The sequence below is a fragment of the Vicia villosa genome, unplaced genomic scaffold (assembly GCF_029867415.1).
Source record: "Vicia villosa cultivar HV-30 ecotype Madison, WI unplaced genomic scaffold, Vvil1.0 ctg.000320F_1_1, whole genome shotgun sequence".
In the NCBI taxonomy this organism is placed as follows: domain Eukaryota; kingdom Viridiplantae; phylum Streptophyta; class Magnoliopsida; order Fabales; family Fabaceae; genus Vicia; species Vicia villosa.
The window spans coordinates 941,434-956,027 of record NW_026705142.1 but is presented as its reverse complement, the minus strand read 5'-3'; the positions used below and the strand labels follow the sequence as shown (position 1 = coordinate 956,027).

The 14,594-nt window shown below is 32.2% G+C and overlaps 1 protein-coding gene across 3 annotated transcripts; it reads right to left on the bottom strand.

The window, feature by feature from the left end:
• Positions 1-11,451: 11,451 nt before the first annotated feature.
• LOC131626743 (uncharacterized) lies at positions 11,452-13,575 on the bottom strand. Of its 3 annotated transcripts, none has more exons than XM_058897577.1 (5): positions 13,478-13,575; positions 13,114-13,152; positions 12,133-12,646; positions 11,922-12,046; positions 11,452-11,834 (listed from the first exon to the last, which is right to left on the bottom strand). In XM_058897577.1, exons 3-5 carry the CDS (start codon positions 12,620-12,622, stop codon positions 11,673-11,675), a joined length of 777 nt encoding a protein of 258 aa, XP_058753560.1. In that variant the 5' UTR covers positions 12,623-12,646; positions 13,114-13,152; positions 13,478-13,575; the 3' UTR covers positions 11,452-11,672. The 3 variants fall into 3 exon arrangements, with proteins under 3 accessions (XP_058753560.1, XP_058753559.1, XP_058753561.1); XM_058897576.1 differs by having other exon boundaries at positions 13,000-13,152; positions 13,478-13,538; XM_058897578.1 differs by lacking the exon at positions 13,114-13,152 and having other exon boundaries at positions 13,478-13,541.
• Between the last annotated feature and the right edge of the window lie 1,019 nt (positions 13,576-14,594).

Below are 14,594 nucleotides of genomic sequence, written 5' to 3'. Positions count from 1 at the left end.
GATAAAATTTAACAAGACTAGTGATGATCTTGATAATATTTAGGTGAAGATTGATGATGACAACAAGGCACTACTCTTGTTAAAATTATTACCCAAATCCTTTGATCACTTCAAGGATGCCTTTATTTATGGTAAGGAAGATACTACTACTTTGGATGAAGCTCAGAAGGTTGTGAGATCCAAAGAATTTTCAAATGTGGAAGAATTGAAGATTGACATTGGCGGTGAAGGCTTAAGTGTATCAAATGGGAAAGAAATCGTAGATGTCTACATCAAAGAGGTCTAACAAGCCAGTCGTAAAATATGTCACTTGTTAGAAAAACGATCACTTCATGAGGGATTGTCCTGAAATAGGGGCAATGGTGATTTTGTTCAGGTTGTAGTTGCCTCTGATGAGGATAGTTATGAGAGTGTTGGTGCATTATTTGTGTCGATTTTGAAGACTAAAAAGTGTTTAGTCATGGACTTAGGTTGCTCTTATCACATGTGTTTGATAAAAGAATACTTGGAGAAAGGTGGAGTAGTTCTCCTTGGTTACAATAAGACTTGCAAGGTTCATGGTATTGGTACGATTAGACATAAAATGTTTGATTAATGCGAGTTTCTTCTTCATAACATAAGGTATGTTATAGAGCTCAAGCAAAATTTGTTATCTATCAGCATGTTTTATTATCTAGGCTATTGCACTAGAGTTGAACTTGAAGTGTTGAAGATTTTATACGGTGAAGTGATCATAGCTAAATTTTCTAAAATATGTGGCTTATGTATTTTAGAATGTTCAAATGTTGTTTTTCATTCAGCATCTAGTAAAAACTTCCATGAAACGAATAAACTATGAGATTTGAGATCAAAGTATGGGTGAATACCAAGATTCGACTTGAAGTCGACTCCCAGTCATCATGGGTTCACTCCCCAGTTCCTTTGAGTCGACTCTCTACACGAATGAGTCGACTCCCTCTATTTTAAAATGTCCAATTTTATAATGTTGCAAGTCTGCTTTTTTCTATTATTGCTTGCTAACACCACACACATACACATACACACACACATATAAATACACATTCATACATTATTTCTAAGTGATTGAAACCAAAAATATGCAAAGAATTGTTCATCATCTTCATCCTCTCTCATTACATATATACAACAACTACACATAATCATTTTTGTTGTGTGATCAAGAGATAATTTGATAAGGTCCAATTAGGATTGTTGTAATCAATTAGGTTGAAAATTCTCTGGGGGTTTCAAGATAAATCCAATTGAGGTTTTCCTCCAAGATCAAGGATTGATTTGGGGGGGTTTCACAAGATTTTTCAATTAGGATTCATTCGAATGAAAGCTTTGAAGAAATATGTTTATGTTAAAGGAGTAACGATAATCGGAGGATCAATTTGGTAATTTTGGGTCATAATAGTTCGCAATTTGGATTTAGTTGAGTGAAAGCTTTGAAGAAAAGTGTTTTGTCGAAGGAGTAGCGGTAATCAGAGGATCAAATTGAAAGTATTAGATTACTTAATCGAGCTCAAGATCAAGGGAAGATAAGAAGCTATGTAAACAAAATTTGCAAAGATTAATTTTTATTATCTCAATTCTAATAGAAATTGGGGGTAGACATACCCATAGAGAAACCGATTGGGGAACTGTCTAAACAAATCCTCCTGTCTCTCTCTCATTGCAAACTATGAAAATATTGTTTGTGCAATCAATACATTGAGATAATATCTTTGATTAATAATTTTACAAACTGTTTTTGTTGAGTTGATTGTAATCTATAGGATTGCAATTGGTTTTTCATTTCAACAAAATCAAATAAAAATATGAATAGAACTGATTGCACACTAAGTGTTCGACAAATTACTTAAGCCAAGTTTTTGTTTGATATTTCATTGGAACTCGATTATCAGTGGGTAGTTTTATTCAAACGTTGTTGTTGAAAATATATTGATTAATTTTTTCATCAATTGATACGTTCTATAAGGTTTAACACATATATGATCTTTTTGATAATGGTTCGAGATAGACAATTTTCGATCCATAATTGTTTCCACTTGCCATAGTTAAACATTTTTTAAAACATAATTTTTAATAAGATAATTTTGTTTGCGGTCTATTCACCCCACATCTAGATCGTAGCTTATCGTCTAACATCAATATGTTGATTGGATAATGGTTCGGTTAGGCCACATGGGACTTGAGCGGTTCGCGAATATTGAGCTTGGTTATTTCAGTTTGTTAATACGTTAATTAACTTTAGAATATTATAAATATATTTTATTAATATAGAGATACTCTAAGATACTTAGAGATGCTTTAAAATACAAAGAGATACTCTAAGATACTCTAAATTAATATAAAAGATATTAAATATATTTATAATCCTTTTTATTTTTTAATAATTAATATATTGTATTTTGGATCCGTTAGATTTCAATAGTGATAAATATGTAGCTTTATCATTCTCTCAAAAACAATCTTTAGAGTTTTATAATTGAAAATAAGGAGAATGCTTAGAAGTCCTCAATAAATTTAGAGAGTTAAGGGGTGGTGAAATTATTTGGAGTTCTTGTTATTTTGGCAAACTTTGAAGGTATTTAAGGGGGTTGAGAAATATTTTAAAATACATTGGGGTGATATGATTAATATATAGAGAGACCGGGATATTGCGAAACATTTAGGTAAATAAATATGGTTTGTTCTTGGAAACTTGAATGACTATTTGTTTGTAAATCATTTATAATATTTTGTAGCAACTTTTGGATGTATAGTGAATCAGAAAGTTGCTCTCTTCCTCAGAGTAGATCGTTTGATTGAAATACGTAAATAAGTTATTGTGTTTCTTGTCTTTTATCTTTTTTTATCTTGTTGTGGATTTGCTTTCATTTTTGATAGATTATTGTGTTGTTTTAAACCATTTATTTAGGTTGTCATTATTCTTTGTCCCCCACACATTAAATTTTGTAGGCTCTGTTTGCGAGTTTGGAGGAGAATGGAGGGGAGGACTTTGAAAAATATGAAGGATTGAGTGAAAAAAATAGAAAATTTTGATTGGGAGGGTTTTGGAGGGTTAGCTTTTATTCATTACACCAAAACCCTCCTAATTTGGTGGAACTTAAAATTTATATTGAAGGAGGATCTTGGGGGGTTTTGGAAGGCTTATATACCTTTTTCAAATATCTTTTACGTTGTTATAGTATTTTAAAAATTTAAAATATAATAATGATAAACGTTATTTTATCATTCTATACAAAATTACTTTTTGAAAAGAGTCAAATATTTTCCTATACTTTTTAACAAATTGTTTTCGGAATCCTTCCCTTCTCCTCTCCTCCAAACTCGCAAACAAAATCGTAGTGTATTTAAAACTATAAATAATTGTTTTTAAATGATTTAAATTATTCTATCAATTCTTTCACAATAAATAACATACTTTATATTAAAACTTTTGTTTGTTTGGTTGATTAAAATGAAACAATATTTACCAAAATTTTACCCATCTTTGGATAATCTTAAAAGATTGAATTTGTAATTTTAATGGATAGATTTCAAAGTTTATATGATACAATTGTAAAATAAATACTAATATAGTAATATTACTATTTTAAAAATAATTTTTTGTCCATCATCTTTTTTAAAAAAATTATCTCGATTATTATTAATTTTTTTTTTTAAAATAAGAGAATTAAAATCAAATTTGTTGAAAAAATGTCAATTAAGTGATAAAAACTCACCTTTAATATACTAATATAGTTCAGAATTTACCAAAGTAATTTGTCACTAAATAAAACTATAAGATTTATCACACGTGATAAAATTAATTAATTTATTTATTTTGTCAAAAATGAACTTTGTATAATTTATGTGATCTTCAAAAAGTTAAAATGATCATGAATAAAAGAATAATTATGTATCATCAAATGATAGAGTTCAAATTTATTAAAAGAAGTGAGAGCAGTAACTCAACGTACTGATATGTGTTAGTTGAATTAAATGAATGTAAACGGTTGGTTTGGATATCAATATCTAGCGGTAATATTTATGTATAATGTTTTAAAATAAATAAATTATATATCAACCACTTTTTAAAAAAAAATTAAAAATTAAAAAAAAAACATTAATACTATTATTTAATAACAATTTGTCTTTTTATATTTTTTAATTTAGAAAAAAAATAGAAAATATATTTCTGTTGTACTTTGGACCACCACTATCCTCCACTACCTTTTTGTAGGCCCTTTTCCTTTACCATCAATTGTCATCTTCTCTTAAGCAAAGTAGCAAACTCTCCAAAACAAATTTATAAAAGTTGTTTATATGTATACATTATGTAATAATCCAAACAAAATTACTTAATTTGCACTGCTTGTCTGTTCTATAGCATTATTTAAGGTAGGGCAGAGAATGTGGAACCTCTCTAGTTGAAGAAAAAGCTAGTTAGGTTGAGCTATGTGGGACTTAGCCACCAAAATAACCTGGCCCATCATAATGGATTCTAATACAAGTTGCTTGTTACATGAGTAAAATTAGATACACATGTTTGTGTTTCTATTTTTTTTCTTCTTCTTATCCTTCAAGTCAATAATGGTAGACATTATTTTTACGTGAGAAATGAAATGTGCATTGATGAATTTAACTTTGTACTTAAAGAAAAGTTGTGTGCTTTATGGCTGCAACAAATGATAGAAAAATTAATGGTAGGTGGTAAAGTGATTTGCACGTTACTATTGGATGTTTATCCAAAGAAGCATATATTGGCTGGCGGATTTTAAAACCATAGGCATAATTTCTTGAGCTAACTACCACTACTTGAAGATATTCTCATTACCACTCGAAGGGGGTTTTGATTATTTAACACAATAAAAGTGATACCATGGATTGGATACCATGGCATTAAGTAATACCCAAAAATGGTTATTTGTTTAATGTTACATCTTGTTTTAAGAAACAGCTACAAATACATGAAGAAAAAGAAGATGAAGATAATATAATAATAGTTGCATAAAAAAATTCAAAATACAAGGGTATATCATATCACATCCATCAAAGGGGACAAACGAGTATTTCTATTATATTTAATATTTAAGGGTGCGGGTTTGAAATTTTGATTTGTCTAGAAAAAATTTAGGGAGCAGCTCGCGAACAATTCACTTTTAAAATTTAAAAATTGTAAAAATTATATTAATGTCGGCACATGTGACAATTCTCAACAAAAATAAAACAGTGCAGAATGGACATATAAAAGAGTGAAACTAAAATTTTGATCTGTTCCAAAAAAAATGGGAGTAAAACGAATATCATACACATATAGATTGATTTCCACCACTTTAGTCAAATTGATTGTAAATTGATGAAATTACTTGGTAATATCTTAAAAGCATACTTATGGTAAGTTATGATACTAAAATTTATATATATATATATATATATATATATATATATATATATATATATATATATATATATATATATATATATATATATATATAATATTTAAAAACATTGACACATTCATTTCAAACATAGAGAAAAAAATAATGAAAAACTTAATATGGAAAAATTTTGAGTTATAAAATAACCAAATTTATATTCTTTTATGTTTAGAAAGTGTCCCTCCTAATAATAAAAAATCGTGTTTTTTATTGAAGTGAAGCAACATTTATATGAAAAGATAATAGGTCAAGTAGTTAAGATTAGCCAAGTAACACTCAAGCTTCTTTGGCTCGAATGCTAAAGGCGAAAAGCCAAATCACATTAAGCAACTTTATGAAAGCTTTAATCACTACATTTATTTAACCATTTAATAATAAATGTAACTATCTAAACATATATTTTGAACATTTTCAGACATCTTATTATCTTATCTTGTTAGATATAAACTTTGTAATATTGAGCAAGTTTAGATTAATGGTGAATTTGACGAAATTATTGTGAGTTACCTCCATTCTAACAAAAGCTTAAAATTTTAATAAAATAACAATATTATTTTTGTGTCGGCTAAAAGTTCAATTAAAAAAATATCAGATCTGATTCATTTTTGAGACACCTCAACCAACTTTCATGTATATAAGATATTTTACGGAGAAAAAAAAGGTATTACATTAGTTTTTATTATAAAATTATTCTTTATTCTATCACTAATTTGGACGTTTGAGTGTTAACTTTGTAGGTCAATTTTTTCTGCTACACCAACAGCACAACTCCGCTGCAACAAGACATTACCTCATCATTTTATCGATCATTTCTAGCTATGAGAGGTGGCGCCGTATGTGAGAATAGACTTATAATTCATTTAAAATTTCAAAATCAGTTATGTTTGATTCAAGTCATGATCAATGTAGTTGTCACGCTTATAAGTTGGAGAAGGAAACTCTCGATCTTATTCCCAAAAGCTCCTTAGATCGTTCCAACTTTGGATCATCTTCGTCGTCAATTAAATTGGCCAAAAACTGCCTAGCGAAAAAGAGCTTCTGCCACAGAGCAGTATGCAGATTGAGCAGCGACGGAGGGATGGGTCGATGTTAGATTTTAAGACCACGAGAAAATGGATGCGACTCCTAACATGACACTTCAAATGGTCGTAACCGCTACCATAGCAAATCATTCAATGTTAGAGATCCTCATTGACAACGAATGTTCGTGCAACCTAATGTATTTCATAATCTTCGCGAAGTTAAGGTTAGGCATGCAAGACTTGAAGTTGTGCAAAGTCAAGAGTCTCATATAGTTCAATGATTCTTCAACTCGGCCCTATGGAGCAGCGGACCTACTAATTTCCTTTGAAGAATGGAAGAACAGAAGAACTATAAACGTGTTTTCCACATGATCCCTTATGAAAGTATCTATAACGAAATTCATGGAAGATCATTTATGGCAACGTTGGACGATGTAGTCTCTCCGGTCCATCTGAAGATGAAATACATTAATGATTCTAGTCAACCAATCCTAGTTAAATCCGGTCTATGTGGAGCTCGTCTTATACATGAGGAAACACTAAAGAACTCCCAAGCATTTGTCGCTGCATCTAAGGAAATAAGGAAGAAGGCCGATAAAGTAACCAATACATTCGATCTCGATGTATAAGAGAATTAAGTCATGCGAAAGGCGGGTTTAGTATATCGACCAGGGGCAAGATGAAGACCTTGAGGTGGATTCTAGATGGGGAGCTTTAAGTGGTCTACCTCGATGATAACCCAACGCGGTCAATTCATGTAGGCGTTAATCAATTGGCCAGAGAAAATAAATAATTTGTTGAGTCCCTAAGGGCCAATTCCAACCTATTCAGAATTTCTCCCTGTGAAATATTGGGCATAGACTTGAGTGTTGAATGCCATCAGTTAAATATTGATCATTGTGCCTGATATGTTTCCAAACGAATGAGGCAACAATCCCCCCCCCCAAAGGAGGAAAGTGAACATGAAGATTGTACATGGCTTGCTCGATGCTAACTTTATCTCTGAAATCAGATATACCAAATATCTCTCCAATTTCGTGTTGGTTAAGAAGGTTTCTAGGAAGTGGAGAATGTGTGTTAATTACATTGACCTTAATCAGGCGTTCCCCAAAGATTCGTATCCACTTCCATAGACAATTTGGTTGGGTATAGGATTTTGTCATTCATGGATGCATATTATGTTACAACCGGATACCCATGTATAAGCTATACAAGGAGAAAAAAACTCACATGACCGAGAAGCCAACTATCAGTACAACCTAATGCCTTTTGGCCTAAATAATGTAGGAGCGAGATACAAGAGAATGATGAAAAAGGTCTTAAAGAAAGAAACAGGTGAAACATTGGAGGTATACATGGATGACATGACCGTCAAGTCCGACAAAGAGGAACTACACGACAAGCATCTCTTCTACGTGTTCCAAAGAGTTATGCAATACAAAATGAGGATTAATTTAGAGAAGTGTACCTTTAGGGTCAGATCCCACAAACTTATGGGTTTTTATTTGAAGTAGAGTAACAAATAAGCAAACTCGGATAAAAATTCAAAGCGGTCATCAAGATGGAGGTACCAACCACGAATAATGAGGTGATGAAGTTGTGAATTTCTTTAAGATAAACATCTTGGCTAGGTATGGAATCCCTCAATCCATCATAATGGATAACAAAATACCGACCGTAGATAAGAACTTGAAGTAGTTGCTAGAGGATTTAAAGCTTGGGATACACTTCACCTCAATGGAACATCGTCAGACAAATGGACAGGTTGAAGCCGCAAATCAATTTTTGTTGAGAAGACTAAAATGGAGACTATGGAAGGCTAAAGGAAATTGAGCCGATGAGCTTCCACAAATCCTTTGTGCTTATAAGACCACACCTCACTCGATGACAAATGAAACACCCTTTCAACTTACCTATGGGACTGAAGTTATCATCTATTATGAAATAGGGGAGCTTAGTTAAAGGACGGCACACCTCTTTCCATAAAAAGACAACACCTAGACAATCAGAGAGGAAGTCAGCCTTATAAATGTCGTTGTGAAGCAAGAAACTACAACCATATACAACAAACGAGTCTTACTTCGAGAGTTATAACTTGGAGACCTTTCTCTAAGGTGGGCCAACACTAGAAGGAAGAATATTGAAGATGGAAAGCTTGTAGACAACTTGGAAGGACCATACAATATCAAAGATCACACCAGAAATAGAGCCTGCACTCTGGAAACCCTGGTCGATGAGTCAATCCCTTGTATGTGGAATGTTGCCAAGCTCAAATGGTACTTTTATTGAATACTTCCCAGGATGCCCAAACATTGTGACTAATTATTTTCCGAGTTAATGCTTTTGAGATAAATAATACAATGCCTTTTTTGATGAAATTTATATGATTGTCTCCCCTAATAAAGTTGAATTAGAGACGAATTAGGCGCACGAAGTCATAACTGATACAACCCACTCTTGGTAATTAGCCACTCCATAGCACATACGGTGAAGCCCAGGAAACGTCGACCTGAAACCCAGTCTTCACTTAGGGGAAGAGATGGGGAACAAACCTTTTCTCGGACACAATCCCTACATACGTCGAAGCACACTCCAGTCCCCAATCCAAGATGGCTAAATGGTGAAATAAAATCATGAAAGACGAAACGATGAAATAAAATCATGACAGACGAAATGATGAAACAAAATGATGGATGACTAAATGATAAAATAAATTCACGAAAGATGAAACGTTGAAACAAAATTGTGGACGACTTAATGATGAAATAAAATCATGAAAGAAGAAACAAAACCGTGGAAAATTAAATGATGAAATAAAATTATGAAAGATGAAATGATGAAACAAAATCACGCAAGACAAAATAAAGAAGTAAGTCAAAATACTTAACAAAGGGAAAGGATAAATTATCTCAAAAGCCATAACTTGTTATGTACAAATACGTTACAAGTGCCATAAATAACAACAAATTACAAACATTCATTACACAAGCTACGAAGCTTACTTCTCAACAACAACTGTCTTCTCGTCCATGACTTCCTTTTTAGGGTTAATCGACTCCCGAAAAATCTAAATGCCTATACACAACACCTCCACCTAGTAGACGGTCAGGGTCGGCCCTTTGCAAGTGCAGGGAGTGCTACCGCACAGGGCCCCAAATTTTGGGAGGCCTCAAATTTTGAAAAGTCTTTTTTTTTTTTTAATATATATTAGTCGAAATAAATAAAATGTTATAGTAAAAATTCAATAAATTAAAAAAATGCTATGATAAAAATTCAATACATGCAAAAAATTGAGATAGATCAAAACTCAAAATAATTATGATTAGATATATATTTTGGATTAATACATAATTTTATTTTTACGTATCTTTTTTAATTATTATAATTGCATTTATTTTTTAAATTTGGACTCATTTTTAAAATTAAAACGGGACCTTTGCATTGATTGGGCCGGCCTTGTAAACAGTGTTTTGGAAGGCTTAAAAAGCAGCTTAGACATTACTAGCGACAAAATCTTTAAATTCCTTCCTCATCTCCTTCAAGCTATCCTTGCATGCCTTCACCTGCTGATTTTCCTCCTTCACCTTATTTTTCTCCTTTTTCAATGTACTCTTAACTTCCGTTACTTGAGAATTTAGTGTTACCTTTCCCGCTTCAGAATTGGTCAATGAATTTCTCACATCTTCGAGGGCCTTCTCCTTCTCAACCAGAGACGCCTTCAAAGCAGTAACTTGTGAAGTCAGCGCAGAAGGAGTACCATGGGCATCTGCATCCTTATAAGAGCCAGCTAGCCTTTCTAAGAGCTGGTTGCGCTCATAGGAAACAAGCTCATATTGAACCTTCCAATGCTTATTCTCCATGGTCAGCCACCGCCAAAGACATCAAGGCAACACCCCGTTGCATGTGATAAGTTGTCTCCGCCATCAACTCAAGCTTAGTCGTGTCTCAACTCAAGCTTAGTCGTGTCTGTGAGCTTCCAAACGTACACATAATTTCCCTCAGAGATGCAAGGACGTACTTCTTTTTTTCTGCTTTTCGACTTTTTGCAACTTTAGCTTCTAATAGTCTTAAAATACAATTTCCTTCTCTTCGTCACTTAAACTTTTAAGGCTTACTTCTGCTATTATCGTAAAGATGGAGGATCTCGAGATCTCATAAACAATTGCATTTTTTGCAATAGACCATTACATATAGTTGAGCATTGTTATTTCAAAAACATGATTCCTCCTAGTTATGCTTCTATATATAAGAATAATAAATACATAAACTCATCTACATTATAGGAAGAGTCAGGAGCATGTCTCACTAACAAGAATCAATCAATCAACTGAAAAAAAATTGCAACTACAATCTGATCTCGCAGCTAACTCTTCTCAACAACGTTGTGTTAATCATGTTGCACATTTTACAGGTTCATCCTAAATCATCAAATTTCACTTTTAGGTAATATCACTTCAACTCTCAGGGTCATTGATACTAAGATAATTGACCATGCAACTAATGTTTTTACAACTTTGCATGTTATTAAACCTGTTCATGTAACTAAATCCAATGAAAATATCATGTTCCAGCATCATGCAGAAGAATCATTGGTCGTCTCGTCTATTTGACCAACACTCAGCTCAATATCACCTTCGTCGTGCAACAACTCAAACAGTTCATGAAATCACTATCTGAAGAACACTGGGAATGTTATTTTCATCAACATCAACAATACAATTGTGTGTGTTCAGCGGCTCTGATTAGGCTACATGTCTAGAAACAAGAAAATATGTGACATGTCTCCACAACATGTGATATTCAATGGTTAACATTCCCCTTTCAATAACTTGTCCTACAAGCTTCCTCATTAGTTGGCACTTTTACTAATTTCAGCACAAGAGAAACTATGGAGATAAACACAAGTTTAATTTTAAGTCATTTATTTTCAATAAGAAAAAGCCACAGAAAAAATAATCACAATCAAACAATTCTTATCCATGATAAAGCATTTTCAAAGATAAATATAAAAACCGAAAGTACCTTGTTAATGAAAAAAATGTAAACAAACCGTATATAATAGGTTCAAGCTAGATAAACTACTCTACCCAAAGACTAGGTGCACAAGTTGTACCGGTGCGTCACCAATTATAATCGTTCGATATGCATTCTTATTTAATAAACAATTTAGATTTTAGTATATCTAATGATTATAATTGGTGGCGCACTTAATCATTAGACTTCAGAGAAGTTCCCATTCGGGTTCAAAAATATCCTCCCGACATAAACTCTCGATGCAATCATCATTTCCGATTTCATTTTTCCCATGCAACAATGCAAGTTCTTCGTACTCTTTCTTCCTTGCAGATTTCTTAATCAATGAAAAGGGTTGCAGCCATTTTTTCTTCAAGCACAAGTAATAAAGAAGAAAAAAATCACTTCCATGTTTAACAGAACGAACCAAAAAATGGAGAGGGGAATGAGTGTCTACCTCAATAGTCTTCCGATTAACTGTTGCGCTGGGAGCAAACTCAAGTTCGTCTTTTGAAATAATGACACAAGTTTGGTCAAGCTTCGAATCGTCATCTTGTTGCATAGCGTTGATCATAGAAAACCCTACATTAAAAGCAATGCAATCATTAACTGATTAGCAAAAGCAAAAAAATACCAACCATGAAGTAAAAATTAAACTATGTAACAACCATTAGCATCTTCAAATATGTCACTTGAGAAAGAACTCATATTTTCCTCTTTCTCTTCAGCTGGTTCAACCAAAACCTCAACAACACCGCGGTTTTGTTCAGTACTTGCATTTTCAATTCTATTGCAAAAATCTGATACAGAAGCAAAGTCAGTTACTTCAGCAGAATCTGTCTTTGCAACAGTAGGTTCAATAGCTGTCTCAGATGTAGGCATTTCCTCATTCTGTTGATTTACATTGCTACCTATGTTTGATTCAACATCTGCGCTCTCAACCTGTGGTTTTACACCTGATTTAAAATTATCCGCTTTGACATAATAGCAATGATCAAGATTGGTACCGCTTAGTTTCTTGGTACGTTGAAGCGACTTCTCTGAGATACCAGCATAGTGACCTATAGGCAATACAAGAGCCGAGGTTGTAGACGGAGAAAGCAAATCTTCCATGGCAGTTGAATATAATTTCTTAACACTTTCTCCAGCAATGCTCATTTGATTCTCTAAGTGTTGAAATTTCTATTGTCAAAAAACAAAACAAAACGATTATAACAGAATGTTAACGTAATCGAAAAAGCAAATTTATAAGTTCTAATAAAAGTTCTAACACATCGGAGATATCAGAAAGATATCAGAAACTCAAACCCTGATGAACAAAAAATACTAGCATAACAACTAATATACTAACATTTGTCTATTCATAAAAAAGCGTCAATATAGCATCTATTTGACAAAACTTTGTACTAAAGAACGTATCACAAATTCAAATTTCGGTTTTCAATATCGCTATATAGTTGTTATAGCTTCTATTTGACAACACTGTCTGAGAGAAGCACATGATAGGATAAGAATAACTAGCAACAAAGGCACACCTCCAACATTGTATCTTCAACCTCCTGGATCATATTCTCAAACTTCTGGTATATATTATCAATCCAAGTCATCATAAAACACTTGATAGTATATTAGTTAGAGCAGTCTGGTACCTGTATGTGAGATTTGAAGGGGCTTGTTCTACTGATTATCTGTTAAGAAATCATAAAGACTACACGTTCAATTCATGAATGTAATAGGTCTAAAAGTGAATTGAATGCGAATTGATTATTTAGGTTCATATGCATTCATGTAAACAGTTAGATATATTATATATACACATACATAATCAAAAATCAAACTTTTCATCAGAAATCAAAAAACCCATTTGAAATATGACCATGAAAATCCAAAGGGCGGTAACAGAATCAATAATTTAAATGTTACAAAACAAACAAAACAGAACAAAACAATCAGAAAGTACAGAGAGTAAAAAACAAGAACAGTAGTGTGAGGAGAGTGAGAGGTGATGCTTACGTTAGACTTGTGGGATCAATGAAAGTACCAAGTTTTCCTGCCGTAAAATTGTTACCTATTTTTGTACTCTTCTTCTTCTTTTACTTGTTAAGTTTAAATATTAGGTTTTTTATGTTTCCAAATAAAAAATTAGGTTTTTTAATTTGGCCGAAATTTGTGATTCCTTTTTTATATTTTTATATTTTTTTTCCCTGATTCTGTTTTTTAGTTTTTGTTAATGATTGATTTTTTTTAAAGAAGATACTTGCTTCTATTTTTATAATTTGAATGAAAGTAAAAATATTTAAGTTTTTAAAATTAATCTATAATTTTTTTTACTATTCTTTATTTGATAAAAAATATTATTATAGAATAATTTGTACAACAATAATAATTTGATTTATATAGATTGAAGGTGTATTTTTTTTTTAAATATACATTCAATCTAATTGATTTTACTTTTATCAAGTGAATTCTTAAAATATATCTTCTCATTTATTATTATGATTTGTTGAATGAGTATTTATAAATTAAACAAATATATAGGATCAATGAAAAAGTTAAAGGCGATTCTACATGGCGCTAGTTGCACTTATTATGTGGAACCCTAGTTTTCTTCGCTTTGATTATTTTTACCTATGGCCAAGCCAGTGGTGCCATGGGATTTCCTCTACATTGAATCCCCCCAATCATACTTTACGATGACTCTAAACAACAAACATTTTTTTGTTGAAATTGTCAATCATGTCTGCGATGTCTCGCTCAGTCAGCTTCCAGCGTCGTATGTTAAGGGGAATAGGCTGGCCATAGTGATTTTAGAACAAGAATATATCTTTGGAGTTGAGGCTTGCAAACATAATTTGCATGGACTGTAATTATGAAATGTAATCTAAGAGGGGGTTTGACTAAGACTTTATGGTATTATCGAAATTTTCTCATTTTATGAATGTTTAGAGATGATGTTCTTATTTTTCAAAATTGATGTAAAGGATAAAATGCTGAAAAATAAATGCAGAAACTAAATTATATCAAGATGTATACTAGTTCTCATTTTCAAACAAGGGTACGTCTATTTCTCTCATACCACGCGAGAGATTTCACTATGTTAGAAGCATTACAATCGATCTACCGGATTCTC